This window comes from Aotus nancymaae, unplaced genomic scaffold (assembly GCF_030222135.1).
Source record: "Aotus nancymaae isolate 86718 unplaced genomic scaffold, 86718_ANA_hifiasm-v0.15.2.pri h1tg000059l, whole genome shotgun sequence".
NCBI classification, from domain to species: Eukaryota; Metazoa; Chordata; class Mammalia; order Primates; family Aotidae; genus Aotus; species Aotus nancymaae.
The window spans coordinates 15,492,145-15,516,428 of NW_026988473.1; the positions used below are offsets into that span (position 1 = coordinate 15,492,145).

General features: G+C 47.3%; 1 protein-coding gene across 6 annotated transcripts in view; it reads left to right on the forward strand.

The window, feature by feature from the left end:
* The window catches only part of AMBRA1 (autophagy and beclin 1 regulator 1), a 164,654-nt gene that overhangs the window by 133,790 nt on the left and 6,580 nt on the right, over positions 1-24,284 (forward strand). For all 6 annotated transcript variants that reach the window (XM_012452479.2, XM_012452481.2, XM_012452480.2 and 3 more), the window contains 3 exons: positions 9,372-9,511; positions 16,942-17,034; positions 18,321-18,514. In XM_012452479.2, coding sequence (XP_012307902.1) covers positions 9,372-9,511; positions 16,942-17,034; positions 18,321-18,514 — 427 coding nt within the window. The remainder of the gene's footprint in view (positions 1-9,371; positions 9,512-16,941; positions 17,035-18,320; positions 18,515-24,284) is intronic.

The following is a 24,284-nucleotide window of genomic DNA, read 5'->3' on the forward strand; positions in this document are numbered from 1 at the left end:
GGCAGGGAGGTTCAGGGACATGAGGGCGATGCTAGAGCATTTTGAGCTAGAAAGAAGAATAAGGATTTGTGCTTTCAACACAGAGGTTAACATGGACCACCCCCACCTCCCAATAAGTGGAGATTGTAGGCAAATAAGTGGTTTAGTAAGAAGTGAAAAAGATTCTCATTGCCTAATTCCTGCAGGTCCTGGAGGCACTAGAAACTTCAATCTCACCAGGAGTAGTTTGCTTTTCTCTTGGGTCATTTTATTGACAGAAGGGATGACTAAGGACACCTTCATTTGTCTTGGGTTGGGGAGGAAGCTCTGGAATAGCAAGCGGTTAAGCTCCCCTTTCTCCCTGGAACAGTGTTGTGGTCTTTAAGGGAAAGCCTCCAATACCTAAGGGTCAATTTTATTGAAAGCTTTTTCTTTGTGGCTGTGTGGCAAAATGGTAGCCAAGGTTGAGTGTTACCCAGACAGGTCAATAGTTTGTAGGACACATTGGAAAGAAAGTATCCATCTCTCTCACTCTCCTCCTCTTCTCGTCTCCCTTCCCCTTCTTCTCTCTTAGGTATCTGTCCTCAGCCTCCTCTTCTTGACCTAAGAGTTTTGTGGGTTGGTAGTAGACTATCCCTTTATACCCCTTCTCCCTCTAGAGTGCTAGCAATACCTATCTCCTTTACCCTCAACAGGTTCCAGGCATCAGGGAAGGAAAGCAGAATTATTACCGTTTTTTTTTTTTTTTAAGATGGAGTCTCTCTCTGTCACCCAGGCAGGAGTGCAGTGGCACAGCCTCGGCTCACTGCAACCTCTGCCTCCCGGGTTCAAGTGATTCTCCTGCCTCAGCTTCCTGAGTAGTTGGGTCTACAGGTGCCTGCCACCACTTCTGGCTAATTTTTGTATTTTTAGTAGAGACAGGGTTTCACCATGTTGACCAGACTGGTCTCAAACTCCTGACCTCAGGTGATCCGCCTGCTGTGGCCTCCCAGAGTGCTGAGATTACAGGCATGAGCCACTGTACTTGGCCTGTTAACCATTTTTTATAGACCTACATCCTACCCAAATCCGATTGTGCAGCAGTTCTCAATGTGTGCTCCCAGGGGACCACATCAGCATCACCAGGGAACTTATTAGAAATGCAGATTTTCAGCCCCACTTGAGATCTGCTGAGTCAGAAACTCTGGAGGCGAGGCCCAGCCATGTATGTTTTAACAAGCTTTCTGGATGACTCTGCGCACTATGATTCCATCTGGACCTCGCCTGTCAATATATCTTTGTCCTTTCCCCTTTTGTTCTCACTCTATCTCTTACTGTCTCTGAAAAGAAACATTAGGTGGCTTGTTTTCTTTTGTATCATTTGGTAGCAATCCTTACAGAGACTAATGATGGCTAATGATGATGATGATCATTATTATTTTAAGTTCATTAAAATGAACCACAGAGTTTGGGACACGGTGGCTCATGCCTGTAATCCCAGCACTCTGGGAGGCTGAGATGGGTGGATCACCTGAGTTCAGGAGTTCGAGACCAGCCTGGCCAACATGATGAAACCCCGTCTCTGCTAAAAATGCAAAAATTAGCTGGATATGGTGATGGGTGCCTGTAATCCCAGCTACTCAGGAGACTGGGGCAGGAGAATCACTTGAACTCGGGAGATGGAGGTTGTAGTGATCTGAGATCGTGCCATTGCACTCCAGCCTGGGCAAGGAGAGCAAAACACCATCTCAAAAAAAAAAGTGAACCATAGAAAAAACTTGGGATCCAGACTGCCCTAGTGGTAACTATATGGCTTAGATCCTGGGTCAAGACGGGTGCCCAGTGCTGTCAGCACTGACCAGAATTTATATAATTTCACAAATATAGGCTCTTTTAACTTGTCCCAGCTTTATTCTTCAATCTACAATCTTTATTATGACTCTCTCCTTCCCTGCCCTTGAATTGAACTTGTGATATCATCCTAATCATCTGTACTTCCCTAGATTCTAAAAGTTTGATTTCCAAAAGCAACCTAGAATTCTAGTTCAATCCAGAGTATTCTCTAGAACTGTAAGGAAACTGAGCCTTTCCATAATCTTGTCTGGATTTGGGGGTGGCAAATATCAAAAATAATGATATTTTATTTTTGTATCCTGGAAGGGTACTATTTCTTCAAGGGGAGATTGGGATAAAAGGGAGACGGCTTTGTTGTCAGAAATGATTTACTCCTTCCTAAGATTTTGTCCTCATTAATTTTCTTAAAGCTGCCTGTCAGTTGATTAAAAGCTGCTTCCGCTGCAATTATCTTAAAGTTGACTTCTAAGATGTTGCACAAAGCATCTATCCTCAAAAAGTTCTTTTCTTCAGAACATTGTAGGAAAGGGGGGAAGGGGTATAGGAGAAGTAAGAGGTGTCTCTGGTGCGATTTGTCAGAGAAGGAAGCGGGGGGCAAGATAAAAAATTAAAAATAACACTAGAACTGCAGTCAAAGCCATTCATTTAGGAGAATTTTTCCATGACAGATTCACCAACTCTGACAGTGCCTTTCCTCTGTGGTCTCTTAGTAGAGTGCATTAGCTTCAGGAGGCATGCAGCATTTGCTTCCTAAGTGCGTGTTACTTTGAAATCTCATGTGCCCTGGGTTTCTCTACATATCCACACATGTGCGCCCTGCTACCACCACCATCACTGTGATAGCCCATTACTCAGTAAGCCCTAATTGAATCAAGGTACTAATGAGATAATCCTGAAAATAGGGAGTGTCTTACTCATTCCCACAATTCTAAGCAAAATTCTCAGAGTTTTTCCAGGTTCTAGTTCCAGCACTGAGACATGGTGAGAGGTTCCCAGTAGATAGTTTAAAAAGTGAAGGCAAAACATACTGTTTTTTCAAGAATTGGTAGGAAAATCAATTCTTACATTTGTAAAAGCTGAAAGTATTTGATATAATCCCTGCCCTGAACAGAGAAATACTGCTTCTTACACACACACACACACAGACACACACAGATAAAGCAAAACATATAGAAACATTCTTGTCTAAGGTGAATCTCTAAAACTCATTAGACCATTTCCTTTGAGATGTAGAAAGCCACATTTGTTCAAGAACTTTTGTTCTGCTCTGTGTTCAGAGATGTGGAAACCAGAGTAATTGTTTTCTCTTTATTTATTTTTATTTTTGAGATGGGAGTCTCACTCTGTCTCCCAGGCTGGAGTGCAGTGGTGCGATCTCAGCTCACTGCAGCCCTGCCGCCTGGGTTCAAGCGATTCCCCTTCCTCAGCCTCCTGAGGAGTTGGAATTACAGGTACCTGCCACCTGGCTAATTTTTATAGTTTTAGTAGAGATGGGGTTTCACCATCTTGGCCAGGCTGGTCTTGAACTCCTGACCTCATGATCCACCCACCTTGGCCTCCCAAAGTGCTGGCCATGCCCGACCTATTTATTTAATGTTTTTATTTATTTATTTTTTATTTAAAGAAACAGGATCTCACCCAGGCTGGAGTGCAGTGGCACAGTCATTGCTCACTGTAAATTTCAGTAACTGGGCTCAAGCAGTCTTCCCACCTCAGCCTCCCGAGTAGCTAGGATTATAGGTGTGTGACACCATGTCTGGCTATTTATTTATTTGGTAGAAATGCAGATCCTGCTACGTTGGCTAGGTTGGTCTTGAACTCCTGGCTTCAAGTGATCTTCCCATCTCGACCACCCAAAGTACTGGGACTACAGGCAGAAGCCACCATGCCCAGCCAGTATAATTTCTGGGAATTCTAGAATCTGTGAATGCCTCAATATTTCTTTTAGCATAGAAGTAGATCCCCTCAGCTGAAGTAATCTCTGTTCTTTGATCCTAATAACCAGGGGTGGCCTTTGGAAAGCAGTGGGCCAACTGAAAAATAAAAAGCTTGTCCTCTGACTGCTGTTGGGGTCTCTTTGAGGAACAAATGAATAAGACAAAGTTATAGGAGTCAGCAAATCATAAGAGGTTGCCTAGAAATGCCGTGAAGGCAGTACATTGCCAATAGTAACAAAGGGCAACAAATTTGAAAAAGTTAAAAAAAAAAAAGAGCTATTTGCTGTTTAGCCTTTTTTTTTCTGCTGGGAGAGAGCATTGGTTTGGATATGTGCAATCTAGGCAGATTTGTTCCTACTTAAACCGAGTGAAAGGGGGAGAGTTAGATGACTTGGTATTTTGATTTTTTAAAAATTTCCAAACAAAGCTATGATTTTGGTTTTTAAATAATCACTTTAAAAATTGAGTGCACTGCCTGTGAGTTAGCTCTGCTCCCCCAGAACAGTAAAAATTATAAAAATTGCATCAATGTTCTGTGAATTCTGAATCCCAACATAGAATATAAAGGTTTGGAGACAGTAAAAGAAATTAAAGTTTTTAAAAAGCAATCAGACTTTCCTAGGAATGAAGAAACTCAGTAATTCATGAATCTAAGCAGATCAACAGCTGGAAAGGAAGAAAAGATGGCCGTAGCATCTCTCCCACTGCTACTTTAGAATATGCACCTTTCTCAGCCTGTGACAAGATGTGTAGCCATCCATTTCCAGTGGAAAGGTCAGCTGTCTCTTAGCATCTGCTTTCTATTGATTTTTCCCTCTTCTCACTTGATTCTCTTCTAGTAACCCTTATTAAGACCTTAAAGCCTTCCTTAATTCCCATCATTACCCAGAAGGCATTTTTCCTCCTCACAGTTCCTTTCTTCCTCAGAGCCCCCTTGCTTTTCACCTTGGACCTTTTCCCACAGCTCTTCTAGCCTTAGTTTCCAGTTGTCCCCTTCCTCTAGCCAGCTTCCATCTGCCAACTGCACCTGAACTCTGGCCACCACTGCAAGGTTTTAGCTTTACAGATGATGAGATTACCAAATGTAAACAAAATAACCACAGAGTTTTTTCTTTTAGCTTCTTATCTGAGCTGATCTGAACAGTGCTGTTTGCTGCTTGAACTACTGGTCTGAGTTTTATTGGCATGCAGTAGGGAAAAAAAACCATCTTGTTGAGGGCTGCAATACATTTTTCCTCCTAATTTTGAAAGGATGGAGGTTTCCCACTGACCTCTTAGCTCCCTCATTCTTTTCCTGTCTATCTTTGAACAAGAAACAAGACACTTTTAGTTTTGATCTAAGAACTGTTTTCTTTTGCTTCATTTCCTATTAGGTAGAGTTTGAGGGGTAGAGAGGCAAGTGGTACAAGAGATTGTCTTGGACACCAGAAGTGGAGCAGTCATTATCTTCTACTCCTTTAGAACCATAAAGATCTTGGCAACCAGACTCATTCCCTATTGACATGCTGAGACTGCACTAACTCTAAGAAATTTGTTCTTTCTAGCATATTGATTCTATTTCCCTTCATAGATGTTAGACAGAAATGAGAACAATCTACTTTGGGAAGAGGGGTTGCTGTCAGCATATGTCATATACCAGGGAAGAGCTGCAGTGGAGACAGGTGAAACCAGGACTCGTCAATCATGAATCAGCAGCTGGGTTTTGTATTCATCCCCACAGAGGGTCCCCTGTTCCTCATAATCCCTCCAGTCTAATGAAATTTGGTGGTGTAGCTGCACGGCATGTCTCTTGTGTCAGAGAGAAGAGTAGGGGACAGACTGGGTGTTCAGCAGGCCACCCAAGCTTTGTTCTTAACATCCCATGGGGAGCTTCAGGGCACCTGATTAGTATTGAGGAAACCTTTACTTGAGATGTTTTTAGGGTGTCTGTAAGTGAAGACCAGAGCCATCTCTTATACTGTCTTTGTCAGTACTGATGACCTTTAGGTTTACAGAGACAGTCCCCATGGAAATCTAAAAGGGGACTCACAACTCACCCAGTCTCTGCATTAAAAAGATTGATGACCGGCTAGGCGCAGTGGCTCACACCTGTAATCCTAACACTTTGGGAGGCCAAGGTAGGTGGATCACAAGGTCAGGAGTTCGAGACCAGCCTGGCCAATATGGTGAAAGCCCGTCTCTACTAAAAATACAAAAATTAGCTGGGCATGGTGGCAGGTACCTGTAGTCCCAGCTACTCAGGAGGCTGAGGCAGGAGAATCGCTTGAACCCAAGAGGTAGAGGTTGCAGTGAGCCGAGATCACCACTGCACTCCAGCCTGAGCAACAGAGTAAGACTGTGTCTCAAAAAAAAAAAAAAAAAAAGAAAAAGAAAAAGAAAGACTGATGATCAAAACCGTAAATGGTTTGGGATTAGCAGAGCTACGTAACCATCTGTCAGTACTGAGAAACTTGTCCAGAGAGTCTCTTAATCTGTAGGGTTGTGAGAGGTATTTCACCTCATTAAGGTGGACTGAGAGCTGTTTGGCTTTGGCCAGGGAAAGGGGTAAACACTACATCTCTGAGTGCTTTTCAAAATGGGCCAGATTCTCATTGCTAAAGTGTCCGTTAGTTTCGGGCATGTGTGAAATGAGGAGGATTGGACCAGATGACCTCTTAGCCTATGGATCAGTGATTAACCTCCCATCCTGCACCCTCTGTGCTCTCATCCCCTCTGTATGTCTTGCCCTCATCTCCCTCCTTCCCACCCCACACTAGAGTGTTCTAAGCAAGCAAGTGCTTATCAGGATCCTGGAGGCTGCTGATCTTTATGCAGCATTTTCTGGCTTCCTGCCACAAAGCAAGATTTAGCCTAATACCCAAACATTGGAGGAGATGTCCACTTGAGAGCTGCCCTTTCGGCACTGTTTAAGGACTTGAGCATGAGGGGAGTGCCATAGGACACATTGATGCCCCCAGGACTCTTGTAGCCGCAGAAGTTTGAAGTGGCTAGCAAGGTCGGGGTTTCACCATTTAATTACTTGTCTCCAATTCCTCTGTGACTTTGTCTCACCTAAGCTGGGTTCATCTTTCATATTGACCTCTTGAGAGTTTTGTCCCCAAAGAAGTTCCTATACTAAGAAGCAAACTGATAATATTTGTTTGTTAATCCCTCTGCAGCAACAAATGATAAGAGGTAAATTTGTGACATATGAGAGGCTTGTTTGTTACCTCCTGGTCTGGAACATTTCTAGGAAAGAGGCCTTTTATTCTTTGGTTTCAGACCCCCATTTAAAAAACCCAGCACAGCCACTTAAGCATTTGATTACTCAAGTCTTCTTATTCTCCTCCTTGTAAGGATGCTTTCTTTGGCCGTTTTGCCCCATTCCCTACAATTACAAATCATTGTAGTTTTAGGGGAGACTTTGTTGTGAGGCCCATGTAGAGCCACCACAGGCTCAAAACCAAGGTGCTCCCCTCATGCACTGATTGAAATTAACCCTCATCCCTTCTTAACTCTGGGTGTGCTCTGCTCACACCATCAGACCTTTGGGAGAAGGAAAGCTAAACAGATTAAGTGATCCCAGCCACAGCTGTCTAATCACACCCACATTGTCCTTTTAGTGTTAAAAGTTAAATGACAAGTTGTATTTAACCATAAAGTCTGTAAATTGGACAGAAACTGTTATCTTCTGAGAAGGTAAAAACCTCCATGGGAAAGAATAAAGGCACCATAACTCATTGCTTGATTTAAAGACAAAACATTGATTAGGTGCAAAGGAGAAAGAGTGATATTACCATCTCCATGCCCATTGAGGCTGAGTGGAGAACAGCAGCCACGAATTTGAGACTCCTGCCAGCAAGGAGGAGATCCAGAGGCCGAGCAGCCACACTCCAGATGACTACGAGAGAAATTGATTAACTTCATTGGGTTCTTTTTTAATAGTCTCCTCAGTTAGAGCAAAGATTTAAGGAGCCCTACGAATTCCTAACATTTGGAGTTGAGTCTTACAGGAAGGGTGTAGGAGGTTCCTAATGCAGCTGCCACAGGCAGGCAGTTCTGTGCCTCAAACCTGAACCAATTCCATGTCTGAAAAAGGCGCATTTGACCTCAGGACCATAGCTAGGCCATTCTGGAAGAGTGCCATTGGCTACCTAGACACATTTCTCAGCACCACAACACCTGGAAAAATTATAACGAGAGAGAGAGAGAGAGAGAGAGAGAGAGAGAGAGTGAGTGAGTGTGTGTGTGTGTGTGTGTGTGTTGAGTGCATGTGCTGCTGTCTTCTCCATTCTGGAGGCTGTCCTGTCAAAGGCCTTTCAGATAGGCACCCAAGGCACATGAACATGTGTTCTCAGATCCAGGCTACTTAACCCTTGGTTTGCATAAATGGAGTGGACCCTATCATCCCTCCCTGCCTTCCTCTCTCCCCACCTTCATCCCTCATCAGGTTAGTCAGAAAAATTATTATTATTGTACTACTCTAAATTCATTTGATGAATATTACTTTCTAAACCACGCTCTCATTTGTTTTCTCTTTTTTTCCCCTTCTATCAACCCTAGGGGCAGGTAAAGGAGATAAAGTTCATATTTTATAGATTAAAAACTAGGGAAGCTAGAAGGGAAATAAACTCCAGTTTATAGAGTTTCAACTTCCTGTTGTTTTCATAGGCCTGGATGACCTTTTGTGAAGACTCAGATGCAAGTTCCTGGTTACAGTAATAGCACCATGGCAGGCATTTTATACATCATCTCTTTTAATCTCCCAAATTATTTGATATGTGTTTGTTCTAAGTTGAGATCTAGAGCTATTGTTATACAGTGACATCAGAACTCAGACCCAAGTCTTATTAACTCTAAAGCCCATGTCTTTCTTTCTGCCACTGACCTGACCCTATCTCTGATTAAGTTGCTTCTAAAACATGTCAGAGAGTGACCAAAGAGACTGAGGCCATATTTTACCTTCAGCCCAAACCCTACATCCTGCTAGGCTGCCACTCAGAAAATAGAAACGATCAATTTAACGGTGATTTATATAAGCTAGAAACAAGCTGTCTGCCTGAATATTCACGATTCCCCTCTGCTTCACTCCCTCCATCTTAATGCACCTTTTAGGTTTCCTTAACAATAGCAGTTTTAACATTGCTTTTAATTAGATGAATTAAAAATGTTCTCTGATGTTATCACCCCCTCCCGCCCCCCTATCACCTCCAATTCCCCATTGCTGTGAGAGCACTGTGATTTCCATGGTAACGGGACTACCAGCCAAGGTTGACGCTCGCTGGTGGGTCTGGTCAGAGGAAGTTTATGGGCAGGCCTTCCTGGTATGGTGGGCCATATGGGGCTTTCCAGGGAGTTAATTTAAAAGCAACGAAGTTAGCTAAAAGGCTCTACGGAGAGCACATTATTAGAGCCATAGAGCCCTGTAGTATTTCTTAAAAGAGACCTAGCTCTCACCAAAAATAAGAGAATCCCATCTCTCCTGCTGCCCCAAGTTTTCAGACATGAGTTAAGAGTCATCTGGTTCCCAGCCTAACCACCTCCTTTCCGCCCTGTAATTTGTTTCTCCCTGGATTTTGTTATTCTTGGTAACAAATTGTTTCTCCTCCCTTTCTCTTTTTTTCCCTCTTTTCCTTTACCTAGAGAGTTTTCAACGTCCTTTACCCCATGCCTGCCGACCAGCGGAGACATGTCAGCATCAACTCTGCCCGTTGGCTGCCTGAGCCAGGGCTCGGCCTGGCCTATGGTACTAACAAAGGAGACCTGGTGATCTGCCGACCAGAGTAAGTGGCTACAAGTGTGGGGGTTGAGGGATCACTGGGGCTGAGGATTGGAGTAATCAGTATTCACCAATGCTTGGTCAGCCAGCTGGGATCTTTTAGATGGAAAATGTCAGTCCATCTAGAGACCGCCTCATTGTCAGCGCCACTCCTTAAAGGGTCCTCTTCCCACAGAGGCTGGTGGGATTAGCTCCCCATTCCACATTTCATCCAGAGACTGATTTAGTAATCTTGTTTTCTTGAATCTAAAGGCAGTTATTTTTTTTCTTTCTTTTCCCTTGTTCTCTGGTTTCCTAGTGATACTAAAGTTTCCCTGCAGGCAAAAGCACAGATATCAAAGATTCATTTTAAACCCTGTTAGAAAGATTCAACAGGTGGTCTCAGGTTTAGGTAAATGCTGTAGACTTTTAAAAAGAATTGGAAACAGGTACTGTTAAAACCCTAATGTGTTGGCTGGGCGCGGTGGCTCACACCTGTAATCCCAGCACTTTGGGAGGCTGAGGTGGGCGGGTCACGAGGTCAGGAGTTCAAGACCAGCCTGGCCAATGTGGTAAAACCCTGTCTCTACTAAAAATATAAAAGCCGGGTGTGGTGGCATGCGCCTGTAGTTCCAGCTACTCAGGAGGCTGAGGCAGAAGAATCACTTGAATGCGGGAGGTGGAGGTTGCAATGAGCCGAGATTGCGCCACTGCACTCCAGCCTGGCAACAGAGCCAGACTCCGTCTCAAAAAAAAAAATAAAAACAAAAACCTAATTTGTTAAGCCACTGATCTCTAATAGCCTGATTCCGATTTGCCTGTTTTCCTTTCTGCTTGGAGCACTAGCTTATACTAGTGAAAACAGATTGAAAAGCTCAATTTACAGTCAAAGCAGCTGTTACCTGGTCTTGAAGTAGGGAGTAGGAGGGGATTTGTGTCTGAAGTCCTGATGACATCCCTTCCCCTTCTTCTGGCTTTCTGGAGGCTAAAGGTTTCTCCAGGCATCCATTCACTAGAGAGTCTGGGAGTCAGCCAGGTCTGTCATCAGTTTCCAGCCCCAGCCAGGTGGAGAGTGTGATGCTCTGTGCTTCACTGCAAATCAGGCTGATTGCTGCATGGGATGCTGCAAGGTTCCAGCCAACTAAATGCCACTTCTGCCTCCAGGCTGTCCTAATGTTGACCTCGACTTGGTGCAGTCTTTTCCCAGAGTGTTCTGTAGATCACAGAGTGTGGTGTGACAGTTCTAGCAGGGTGGTTATCAGAAGTCTCCGTGTTGCCTGTTGATGGGACCCTTAATAGTTTCTCCTAAAGGATGTATTTGGGTCAGTTCATATGGCTGGGTAGGGGACTGGTGATTGAGCCCTTGTCGACTGAGTTAGGTCTGTGGCCCAGGGGAAAGAAAACGTGGTTCTTAGGGCAGCTCTTGCATGCCATCTTGAATTTTTGGAGCCCCTTCCAAAGAGAGACTGCTGTCTAAGCCTAGCCTGGTCAGGCTGCACTTGGAGCTGCAAGAATGTTTTGTGTTGCAAGCCACTTGCTCCAGAGAACATCTTTCACCATCTCCAGAGTGTCCAGAGAGCATTTTCATTATCTCCTTGGGTGTCTCCGTTTCTGCCCTTCCTCTGGCCTGTCCCTAGTCCTAGAATCTGTCCTGAAATATTCCTTTTCTCCAAAGCACATGACATTGATTGTCTTAATTTCTTTCTCTTAAGAATTCATAAGAGGTGGTGGCTCATGCCTGTAATCCAAGCACTTTGGAGGCCAAGGCAGGCGGATCACCTGAGGTTGGGAGTTCAAGACCAGCCTGACCAACATGGTGAAAACCCGTCTTAAAAAAAAAAAAAAGAATTCATAAGAGGAATCTAATAGGCATCTTTTCCAAAACTGGCACAGAATTCTGGACTATAATTCTACTCTTACCAACACTTACTTCAGTTACAGGCCTTTCTTTCCCTGTTTGTCTGAGACCTCTTTCCTCAGCAGTGTGGAGTGTGGTTTTGTCTGTGGCTTCCACCACTAACTTTTGTCCCAGCCAAATTTCTGGTCCTCTTCCTTGCAAAAATGATCTACACCCAGTTTGTTGTGGCCTCATGAAGGTTTTTATGTCTGAAACCCAGCCTGCCTACTTCATGTCAGTCACGGTCGCCTCAGCCAAACATGAACCTGGCTTTGGCTTCTGTTTTCTCTTTTCTCCCCATATGTTGTCTTCAGCATCCCAGAATCTCAGCCCGCCTAAGCCATCTTGGGCTGCCTGGGAAACTCTTACCCACCAGGAACTCAAGCCTCTTCCCTGAGTAAGATGCACTAGCATTGGACACATTCAACAGTGTCCCGTCACAGACCAAGTTGTGTTGGACTAAGAGAAAACTAGTTTAGCCCATCTTTAATTATTTATTTATTTATGGTTTTTTTTTAGATGGAGTCTCCCTCTGTTGCCAGGCTGGAGTGCAGTGGAGTGATCTTGGCTCACTGCAACCTCTGCCTCCCGGGTTCAAGCAGTTCCCCTGCCTCAGCCTCCCAAGTAGCTGGGACTATAGGTGCGCACCACCATGCCCAACTAGTTTTTTGTATTTTAGTAGAGATTGGGTTTTACCATATTGGCCAGGATGGTCTTGATCTCCTGACCTCGTGATTCACCCGCCTCAGCCTCCCAAAGTGCTGGGATTACAGGTGAGAGCCGCTGCGCCCGGCCTAGCCCATCTATTTTGGTTGCTTTTTCTCCTGACTTCTTGGGTCAGGTTGGCAAATGCCTTAAGGCCAGAAATTTAAGGGTGCTATATAATTTGACATGGACATGACTCAAGTTCTTCAAAGCTTAGGCAAGGAAGACTGTGAACAGTATACACGTAAGGAAGTGAAGACTCCTCCGAGGCCTTCTCACAGACCGATGACAGAACTAGACTTCCTAACTTTCCTATCCAGAGCTCTTTTCACTCAAAACCCCTTTAAAATTCTGATGAAAGCAATATACTGTCTTCGACAGAAAGATATACCACACTTTTAACTCTTTAAGACCTCAGGTAAAGAATGCAGCTTTAGGTCGTGTTGAGACATTTTAGCAAGTCAGGCATGGATGCAGGGAGAATGAGAGGATTGGTGAGCACATTCATGTCTTTTGAGCCGTCTGTGGATGAGTGGCCGCCGGTCTCAAATGAGGAGAACAAATAGGGAAGTAGCAGCTCAGGGTTCTTGTGTTTCTCATAGGCAGCTGCCTATCCCTGGGTGATACAGCTCCCTGGCACACCCATTCCCAAGGGCACAGGATCCAGCCAGCCATCTGGGCCAAGATTGCAGCCCTCCCTCTGAAACAGGTGGCTGTCTGCCTTTGTCCCAGGCACAGGCAGCTGCACCCCATTTTGTGCTCTCAATACTGCTCTTGATTTCTCCTTCATTGTTTTCGCCTCAGCACTCTCTCCAAGCACAAAGGCAGAGGAACAAGCTCCTTGGGCATCTCTTAGTGGTACTAAAATCCCCACTTGGCAGTAGACTTAAGGTCTTCGAAATCTTCCATCTCTCCAGGGGAAGGAATTCTTAGGGCAGGCAAGAAGACAAACAGCTGACCAGTCAGCCCCTCTACAAAGCCATCCCCCGGGGCTGATAGCGCAGTCACCCCACCCTTCCCGGCAGTGAGGCATTCCCTCCTCCTTTGCTCCCCTACCCGCACTCTGCCCAAAGCTGCTGCTGTGCCTCTGGCTGCCTGTCAGCCAACCAGCACCCCCACTGATAACCATGGGGGGTGTGGAGTTCCAGGTTGATATGAGGGGGTTCTTGCTCATTCCGGCTTCATAAACCAGCCCTAAAAAAGGGGCAGGGGGAGGTGTTGCAGGAAGACCACTGCTTCTCACAGTCAGCTCAGAGGACAGAATCGGGGGACTCATGGCAGAAGAGAGGTAGGCTGAGACTATGGGGCATCTGGCTCATTGGCCAACTATGGGGCTCCTGACAAGGCCCCAGCTCTGTCCCTTCTGTAATCATGGTAATTATAGTCAAGTATCATCACCCAGGGAGGGAAAGGCATGCCTCTGAATCAAAAGGGAGCCAGAATTGCCACGGAAACCACATCTTTCAGGCGAGACTTTAAGAGCCAGGTGCCAGCTCTTTCCTGCGTTGCAGAGACACCAGACATCTTTGGTCTGATCCTCTGCAGTGATGTCACTGATAGATGAAAGAAGAATGTTATCCAAGGGAATAGTCTCTAGCAGTTGGGAAGTTCAGAGACAGAAGTTCTGTGGACGGAGCATCGTGACCACTGAGGGAGCTCAGGTCTGTTCAGGGAGCCCTGGAAGGTCTCAGCATGAGGAAGTTGCTGAGCTAGGCCCAGAAGCACAGCTTCCAGATGCTGTGGAGGAAGCCAGGTGTGAGGTGGAAGCCAACTGGAAAAGGCTGGCCCTGATTGGACCTTCCACCCTCCCTCCTCCCTTTGTGTGTTTGTCTAGCTCCCAGGAAGAAACCAGAGCAAACAGTGACTCATTCACCCTCACTGAGGCCCAAGAAGACACCAGGACATGTTGGGATCATTCTTTAGCTCACAGACAGTCAGTGACACTGGGTATTGAAAGCTAAGAGTTTCAGGCTGGGCATGGTGGCTCATGCCTGTAATCCCAGCACTTTGGGAGGCTGAGGTGGGCGGATCACCTGAGGTCAGGAGTTCAAGCCCAGCCTGGCCAACATGGTGAAACCCCATCTCTACTAAAAATGCAAAAATTAGTTGGAAGTGGTGGCAGGTGCCTGTAATCTCAGCTACTCCAGGAGAATCGCTTGAACCTGGGAGGCAGAGGTTATAGTGAGCTGAGATCGTGCCATTGCACTCCAGCCCAGGCAACAGTGCAAAACTCTGTCTCAGAAGAAGAAGAAGAAAAAAAAAGCTAAGAGTTTCAGTAGTCAGAGAGGGTGTCTTCAACTCTATTTGTTGGTACAGTGCCTGGATTTTAAACCAAATCCATGAGCTCATTGTAGTCTAGCTCTATGACCACAGAAAGTAAAGCAAATCCAGGCTTAGAATTGCAAAAAGGATTGGGATGGGGAGCAGAAAGGATTGGGATGGGGAGGGATAGTGGTGCAGCACATCTGAGACAGGAAGTACGGCCCCTGTTCTGTTGGCTGTGGACCTCTTCAGTTAATAGCCAAGATCATAGCCCGGAGCCAATGATGCTTGGTGCTGCTGCCTGGATGGAAAGCATTCGAGGGGACCCTTTGGCCACCAGTATCATGTTGACAGTCCCAGCTCAGACAGCAGACCTTCTTGTGGCCTCTTTTCTGAGATAGGAAGGAAGGTTCCGGGTCAGGAAGTACATGGTTTGTTGTAGGTCTGATGTGAACAGTTTGTTGTCACTAACCAGCCCTGGCTAGCAAGAATTCCAGGAGAGGGATTTAGCGGGGACTCATGTGGTATTGCAACCTGTCAATAAATCTTGACAAGTTTGTAAATCAGTCTTCCTGGCAGCTGGCTTCACATAGTGTCTAACACAGACAGGATTTGCTCACCAAAAACAGTTATGAGTTTGCCTTTAGAGGCCTCTGCTGTTACTTCTGGCCATTTGCCTCTTCTGTGATGTAAGGCAGCCTTTTCTCACCTTTGCCCGCCAGTGCCCATCTGATTCTCAGACAATTCTCAAACCCCACAAAAATGGCTGTTTAGAATAGGAAGGATAAACAGTTGGCCCTTGATATCTGCAGGTTCCACATTCATGGATTCAACCAACCATGAACCAAAAATATTTGGGGGGAAAAAAACAGTGAAAATTAACAATACAACAATAAGTGTGGGAGTGGTGGCTCACACCTGTAATCCCAGCACTTTGGGAGGCTGACGTGGGCAGATTTTTTAGCCCAGAACTTCAAGACCAGCCTGGGCAACATGGTGAAACCCTGTCTCTACAAAAAAAAAAACAACAACAAAAACTAGCCATGTGTGTGAGGCACACCTATAGTTCAGCTACTCGGGAGACTGCAGTAGGAGAATCACCTGAACCTGGAGAAGTCAGGGCTGTAGTGAGTCATGATCATACCACTGCAATTCAGACTGGGCAACAAAGTGAGACCCTGTCTCAAAAACAAAAAGAATACAAATAAACAATAATACAGTGTAATAACTATTTGCATAGCATTTACATTGTATTAGGTAGTACAAGTAATTTAGAGATGATTCTCAGTATACAGAAGGATGTGGATAGGTTGTGTATCAGGGACTTGAGCATCCATAGATTTTGGTATCCACAGAGGGTCTTGGAACCAATTCCCATAGATACCAAGGGACAACTATACTGCTTTTTAAAGAGGTGGCCTTTGGAATTACACCAAATCCGCAGCCTGACAGGCCCCTTAAAAGAAGCCAGGAGAGGTTTACTACAGGGCAGTGAAAGGAAGGGCACTTTTGTTTGGCCATGGCGTTTTCCCTTCAAAGAGGCAAGTAGGATTCCCTCAGGTGAAGCCTAACCATAGTTACCCTCTAAAGACAGATTTGGGCCAGGCGTGGTGACTCACACCTGTAATCCCAACATTTTGGGAGGCCGAGGTGGGAGGTTCATTTGAGCCCAGGAGTTCAAGACCAGCCTGGGCAACATAGTGAGACCCCATCTCAAAAAATAAAAATAAAATTTAAAAAGACAGATTTGGGCTGGGCACAGTAGCTCATACCTGTAATCCCAGCACTTTGGTAAGCCAAGGCGGGCAGATCACTTTAGGTGAGGAGTTCAAGACCAGCCTGGCCAACATGGTAAAACCACATCCCTACTAAAAATACAAATATTTTAAGGCATGGTGGCGCACACCTGTAATCTCAGCTACTCGGGAGGCTGAGGCAGGAGATTGCTTGAACCCAGACAGAGGTTGCAGTGAGCTGAGATCACGCCACTGCACTCCAGCCTGGGCATCAGAGTGAAACTCTATCTCAGAAAAAAAGACAGATATGGAGGCTCAGTTCCTGCCCCTGTTGCCTTTTACCTGAGGCAGCACAGCCTCCTGAGACCTCCTGGGACTTAGTCCCTCATCATCCAGGCACTGTCTGTTTCTGAGGCCTCTGCTTTTCAAGACTAGGCATGCCTGTTGGACAGGGCTGTCCATGGCTCTATGTCTCTCCAGTGGGCCTCACTCCAGCCCCACATTTGCCATCTTAGTTCCTTTCTCTCTGTCTGAAGAATACCCAGGACCCACTGCCTATATCTTTTGTTGCTATTTTTTAGCTGTCTCTTAGCCCCAAGGAGGAACCAGTTAGGCTTGTTAGGGGGAAGGGAGAGGCTAAACCCACCATTCTAGGCATTTGGGCTATTAGAGATTTGTCTGAATTGCTCCAGCATTGAACATACAAAGCAGCATCTCTGGTCTTGGTCTCAGCTCAGCCCCAGGAGAGAGAGGATGGGCAGCCACGGTCCACAAAGCCAGGAATTTCAGGAGCTCTTAACCTTCCCTCTCTGATGCCTTTCACCTTCTTCTACACTCTTCCCAACTGATTTCCAGGGCCTTAAACTCTGGTGTTGAGTACTACTGGGACCAGCTGAACGAGACGGTCTTCACTGTCCATTCCAGCAGCAGGAGCAGTGAGCGGCCTGGGTATGTTTGGGAAGTAGGTGGGGAACAGCTGGTTGGAGGCCCGTCCCTTCTTCCTGCTTTTGATGGGCTCTAAAGTATCGCCCTCAGACTGTGCTCTAAGGCCCTGGGTCCCTTCTCAACCTGAGCAGCACCTCTTTGATCTTTGGTGTACAGTTTCATTTGAGAAAAGTGTTGTATGGCTAAAAAAGCAAACAAAAGCTCTGCTCTAAGAGTCTTGCTGTAGAACCACCACCTGGCCCTCTCCCATCCTGGCCATGGTGCCTGGGCACACTTCGGGTGAGCAGAGAAGTTAGGGCACTGGAGAAAGATGCTGCCCCCATGAAGTCTGCTCCATGGCCCAGGATCTCCTACATGATCAGGGCCTCAGGGACCAAGCTGCCCAGGGCTGTAGCCCAGGGACAAATCCTCTTGAGGCACCCATTAGTAGAAATCTGGTACTGAGACTTTTAATAACTTAATTCACTAATGAAGACTGGAACAAAGTTCTGGGTTGTTGATAAACCCAAAGCAATCACTACTTCCCATAGGAATTGCTGGGCATAGCTGGAGGAATATTTCCAGAAGCAGCTAGAAATATGAGTGTCTGGTGATAGTCTCAAAAGCCCTGGGCTGCCTCTGCCTCCAGCTCCAGCTTTTCCAAGGCAGTACCTGCAAAATGCCCATGAAAAGGGGATGCTAACATTGGCCTGAACCTTCCTTGTAGGACAGCCTGTATTCCCTACCTGCAAGGGTCTATTTTCAGAAGGCCCTGGAAGGAAGATCCCAGGACAGCCTCATGAGAGTTTCAGCCCTTTTCCTTCCAAAGTGGAGCTCTCAGTTCACTTGGAAAATAAAGAATTCAAAGTAGAATCTTGTAAGCATGCAGTTGGAAGGTAAAGCTGAAGAGAGAAAGGACCTTCCAGTGCTCATTCTTTATCCCATGATCTCAGCTAGTGGCCTCCTGAATTTCATTAAGTGTCTTTTCAGATCAGCCATCTCTACAACTCCTCCCCACTCCCCGGCAGGGGCCTATTGTTGAAGGGCAAAACTGAGCAAGCTGGGGTTGCAAGATTGGATGGTTCTGTGGCCTTTCATTGTCCCAGGGTATAGACTAACCTTGGAGGAGAATGGACACAGACGAGTTAGCCACCATCAGGAGGTAGTTGCAGAAGCACAGGGCTTCTCTCAGCCTGCAGGCCTTGCCCCACACTCTGCCCTGAGGATTGGCACAGAGCCAGCAGAGTGCTTGAGGGGCATTGTCCCAAGCCCAAGCCCTGCCTGACTTCAGTCTGCCTTTCTCTCCCTAGAACCAGCAGAGCCACATGGAGGACAGACAGAGACATGGGGCTGATGAACGCCATTGGGCTGCAGCCCCGGAACCCTACCACCTCAGTGACATCTCAGGGCACCCAGACTCTGGCCCTTCAGCTGCAGAATGCTGAAACACAAACTGAGAGGGAGGTGCCGGAGCCAGGGACAGCCGCCTCGGTTCCCGGTGAAGGTAGGAGCCATGTGGCGCTGGAGAGGGAGGTCTGACAAGGGGTGGGAGAGGGATGCTAAGGCCGCCCAGCCCCTCCGCATGGACAGTTCATGCCGCATGAGTGCCACTTCCCACTCGAAATGCATACCCCCTCCCATGTCTGGGTGATGCCCACCTGCTGGCATTAAAAGCTCCTTGGCAGCGACATTGTTTCCCTGAGCTGGGTCACTCTTGCAGCTTGTCAGCTCCCACCAAGTACCCTGACCTCCCTCTCCTCTAAAATGTGGAGGCCCCAGGCTCTTCTTCCAAAGAGAGCACAGAAAGCCTGAATTGAAAGGGCTAAAGGGAGATTTGCGGCTGCAAGCTGCTGTTCCAGAGGCGTGCACACTAGGCCTTAGGCTTCCGGGACCAACCCACAGCCTAGCTTGTGTCCCCTACCAGTTATGCAGATTTGAGACTGCCACATGGGAGGTCCGCTCACACTCCTGTCACACCTGGGGCTGGTTGCCATTTTGGCTGCAGCCTGGCATATCGTCAGCCACTTCTTCTCACCTATTTCAGGTGTGGCTCAGCCACGCTTGGCCCTGACTCTCTGTGCTGGCCTCACACTTTTAAAAACCAATTAGCACTTCCCAGCAGCAGAGCTCAAGCCACTTAGGAGTCCGTCAGCAGCTGTGTTAAACAGGCTGTTCTCACTCAGTTGCTGTCCTCACCCCTACCCCCAGCCCCCTTGCTGGTCCTAGCTCCAAACAAAGCAGCCTCCAAATAGACACATGTTTCTAAGTCTGTGTTGAGCCATTTTCCCAGAAGACACCATGGGAGGAAAAGCCATGGTGCATGTCAGGCAAAGAATAACAAATGTGCCTATTACCTCAGGGAACAGCTTTCTACACTTCACTCCCCCACAGGGCCTTGCACGGTCCCTCTCAATGCCAGGAACTGAGAATTCTCAAAATGAGATTCCCCTTTGGTCTGTAGCACAGTCCACCTCCTGCATCTGTGCTGGGTGGAAGCCCCTCGCTGGGGCCATGACTATAAGGCGGTGCCGGCTGGAAGAGCCAACCTCAGCTGTGAGCCTCCAGGAGGAGGTGGTGGAAGTCTCTTTCTGCCATCTTCAGGCCCTTTTTTGCAGGTTTCTGTGGACTCTGAGCTGCTGTAGAGTCCACTAGGCCTATTCCAGGAAGTCTGAGGGCCAGGAAACAGGGAACCACCACAGGCTTCTCCCATGGAGCCAGCGGGCCAGCCCTCTCTCTCAGCAGGCGGCAGCCTCTCAGAGCTCCCAGTAAACCCTGACAGCAGGAGGGGTTTGGAGAAGTAGGCCATACTCTTAGGCCACCCCTTCCTTTTTTTTTTGAGATGGAGTCTCTCTGTGTCACCAGTCTGGAGTGCAGTGGCATTGATCTCGGCTCACTGCAGCCTCCACCTTCCAGGTTCAAGCAATTCTCCTGCCTCAGCCTCCTGGGTAGCCGGGACTACAGGCATACACCACCATGCCCAGCTCATTTTTCTATTTTCAGTAGAGATGGTGTTTCACCATGTTGGCCAGGATAGTCTTGATATCTTGACCTCATGATCCACCCACTTCGGCCTCCCAAAGTGTTGGGATTACAGGGGTGAGCAACTGCACCTGGCCCTTTTTTTTTTTTTTTTTTTTTAAGACAGAGTCTTGCTCTGTCACCCAGGCTGGAGTGCAGTGGTGCAATCTCAGCTCACTGCAAACTCCACTTCCTGAGTTCAAGCAATTCTCTTGCCTCAGCCTCCTGAGTAGCTGGGATTGCCACTACACCTGCCTAATTTTTATATTTTTAGTAGAGATGGGATTTCACCATGTTGTCCAGGCTGGTCTTGAACTCCTGACCTTGTGATCCGCCCCCCTCAGCCTCCTAAAGTGCCAGGATTACAGGATAAGCCACTGTTCCCGGCCTCTTGTTTTTATTTTTTTTTTAGATGGAGTCTCACTCTGTCACCCAGGCTGGAGTACAGTGGTACAATCTCATCTCACTGCAACCTCTGCCTCCTGGGTTCAAGCAATTCTCTGTGTCTCAGCCTCCCAAATAGTTGGGATTACAGGCACCTGCCACCACTCCCAGCAAATTTTTGTATTTTTTGGTGGAGATGGGGTTTCACCATGTTGGCCAGTCTGGTCTTGAACTCCTGACCTCAAGTGATCTGCCCGCCTCAGCCTCCCAAAGTGCTGGGATTACAGGCGTGAGCCATCGTGCCCAGCCAACCCCTTATGTATATATATAGTATATATACATGTATGTACATACAGCAGTCACTGAAAGAGAGTGTTGTTTGTTTCGTTTTGTTTTAGGCTGGTCTTGAACTCCTGATCTTGATCCTACCACCTTGGCTTTTTTTTTTTTTTTTTTTTTTTAATTTAAAGACAGTCTCAGCTGGGTGTAGTGGCTCACACCTGTAATCCTAGCACTTTGGGAGGCCGAGGCAGTTGGTTCACTTGAGGTCAGGAGTTAAAGATCAACCTGGCCAACATGGTGAAACCCTGTGTCTCTACTAAAAATACAAAAATTAGCCAGGCATGGTAGCGGGTGCCTGTAATCCCAGCTACTGAGGTGGCTGAGGCAGGAGAATCTCTTGAATCCAGGAGGAGGGTGGTTGCAGTGAGCCAAGATCATGCCACTGCACTCCAGCCTGAGCAATAAAGCAAGACTCTGTATCAAAAAAAAAAAAAAAAAAAATTTGGACGGCCGGGCGCGGTGGCTCAAGCCTGTAATCCCAGCACTTTGGGATGCCGAGGCGGGTGGATCACGAGGTCAAGAGATCGAGACCATCCTGGTCAACATGGTGAAACCCCGTCTCTACTAATACAAAAAATTAACTGGGCACGGTGGCGCGTGTCTGTAATCCCAGCTACTCAGGAGGCTGAGGCAGGAGAATTGCCTGAACCCAGGAGGCGGAGATTGCGGTGAGCCGAGATCGCGCCATTGCACTCCAGCCTGGGTATCAAGAGCGAAACTCCGTCTCAAAAAAAAAAAAAAAAAAAAAAAAATTTGGCTGTGAACCGAAAAATAATAATAATGATAATAATAATGACAGAATCTCAGCTAGGCATGCTAGCTCACACCTGTAGTCCCAGCACTTTGGGAGACCAAGGTAGGAGGATCCCCTGAGTTCAAGACCAGCCTGGGTAACACAGTGAAACACCATCTCTACTAAATATATAAAAAATTAGCTGGGCATGGTGACACACATCTGTAGTCCCAGCTACTCTGGAGGCTTGAGGCAGGAAGATCACTTGAGCCTGGAAGGTCACTTGAGCCTGGAAGCTTGCGACTGCAGTGAGCCGTGATTGTGCTACTGCATTCCAGCCTGGGAGACAGAGTGAGACCCTGTCTCAAATATAAATAAATAAAATAAAGATAGCATTTCTGTCACTTAGGCTGGAGTACAGTGGCGCTGTCATGGCTCACTGCAGTCCTGAACTCCTAGGCTCAAGCAGTCTTCCTACCTCAGTCTCCTGACTAGCGGGGACTACAGGTTCACACTACCACACCCGGCTGATTTTTTTTTTTTTTTAATAGAGACAGGGTCTCACTATGTTGCACAGGCTGATCTTGAACTCCTGGCTTCAAGGAAGCTTCCTTCTTGGCCTCCCAGGGTGCTGGAATTACAGGCTTGAAGCACTGCACCTGGCCAGGCATCCCTTTCTGGTTTGATTTCACTGAGTTTTAACCATGTGTCAGCCACTTGGGCTGTGAAGACAAATAGGCCACTCTGTCCTTCCCTGAGGAGCTTGCAGTCTAGAGAGGGAGATGGGCGCCTAAGCTGAGCATTGCTTTAGTGTGATGAGGACCTCTGGAGCACAGAGGAGGAGGGGCTGTGCCCAGCCTGTGGGGTTTAGGGGAGGCTCCTGGAGGAGGTGGCCCTGAGCCTAGTGTTCAAGGATGAATAGGAGTCAGGTGAAATAGGGTGGTGGGGAAGCATTCCTGGAGACATATCTCAGCATATGCAGTGGCCCCAAGTTCAAAAACATGTCACTCTGCATAAAGGACCACTAGTTTGTGCTCATGGCACGTCTGGTGCATGTTGAGAACTGAGGATGGATGAGGGGAGAGGACAGGTTACTGGGACTGGGCTGAGAGCGAGGCCTTCAGCCTAAAGGTGATGCGCTAGGCTCTGGGAGCAGGAGGTGCCACTTTCAGAAGTATGTCCGCTGGTGCTTCACCTCCCAGGGAATTCTCTGATTTTTCCTTGGTTAGCATGCAGCCCATTTCTGGCTTCTAGTCAGTAAGTTCCTTTTATTCTTTTTGGGGCATGGGGGCAGAGGGAAGGAGCACTTTTTCCTGGTTTTAGAAGGCAGGACCTGGTTCTTTGCCCCACTGTCCCCTCCTCCTGTAAATTAGAGTGGATGGTAGAGGATGGCCCCAGCTAAGGTCAGCCAGAGCAGCAGGCAGAGTGAGGCCGGGCAGCTGGCTGCTTTTGCCTGCCTGCATCCCTGCGTGCTCTGCCTAGACCCTGCACTCCCAGCTCTTCCACATGCCATGCCCCTTTCAGAAAGCAGTCAGGGCAGGGGAGGTGTGGGTTGGAGGGCATGTGCACTTGATTAATGGGTGTCAGCGACCAGCCTTGTCCCTCCTAGGGTAAGGAGCCTTGTTCTGAGGCACTCACACCACTACTCTGCTGTCAGACTCTGCAGGGGAGCCCAGGGATCAGGGCTCTCTTTGGGCCCAGATTTCCCTGTGCAGAGGCAGGCAGGTTCTGTATTGACAAAACCAGAGCTGCAAGAACATGGATAGTGAAACCCTGGTCAGGGAGTTCAGGGCTAGGCTAGAAAGGAGATCCCACCTGCACTCACACCCACTACAGGCACCAAGATTTGTTTTGTTTTTGTTTTATTTTATTTTTCTTTTTTTGAGACAAGATCTTGCTTTTCCATCCAGGCTGGAATACAGTGACAGGAACACAGCTCACTGCAGCCTCGACCTCCTGGGTTTAAGGGATCCTCCCACCTCAACCTCCTGGCACATGCCACCACCTGGCTAATTTTGTTTTGTTTGTTTGTTGTAGAGACGGGGTTTCACCATGTTGCCCAGGCTGGTCTCTAACTCCTGGGCTCCAGTGATCCTCCATATCTTTCCATGCCTTCCAGGAAGAGTCCTGGGTATTTGCACGCATTGGCCTTTTTGCATGTTCAGTTTTAAGAAGAGTTTGACCTGTCCCAGAATTTGACCCTGTAGCAAGTTTTCCTACCCTGCTGGCCAAGACGGTAGCTCTGAAAGGGAGGGAAGCATTTCCTGGGTTCACTGTTGGCTTCCAGCACTGATACAGTGCCTGCCTAGCTTGCAGTGGGCGTTCAGGACAAGCGTGGAATGAATGAGTTGAGCTGAGTAAGGCCCTGCCTCTGAGCATGACTGTGCTGCACTGTTTGGGAGCACCATAGCTGTGCCTCTGACTGATAGCAAAGGTCATCTGAGCCTCTATTTTGTCTGGGGAAGATGGTAGGTAGACCAGCAGCAGTAGCATTGGGCCCTGGGCCAGGAAAAAGCAAATGTGAAGAGGAAGGGGCTGGAAGACCAGTACTCCCAGAGGTCAGGAAGGGCAGCTCCTCCTGTGACTCTCTGAGCCTCGGTTCCCTCTTCTGCTCCTCTGGCAGTGAAACCCCCAGAATGTACTTACAGGGCATGATGGGAACTTGTTGATCTTACCCTGGCCTCTGCTTCTAGAGTGCACCTTAGGACTTGCCAAGGAAGAGACCTCATGTGAACTCTAAATCAGTTTCCTATTTTCAAAAACAAAAACAGATGCTTTGCAACAGAGAAGGAGACTG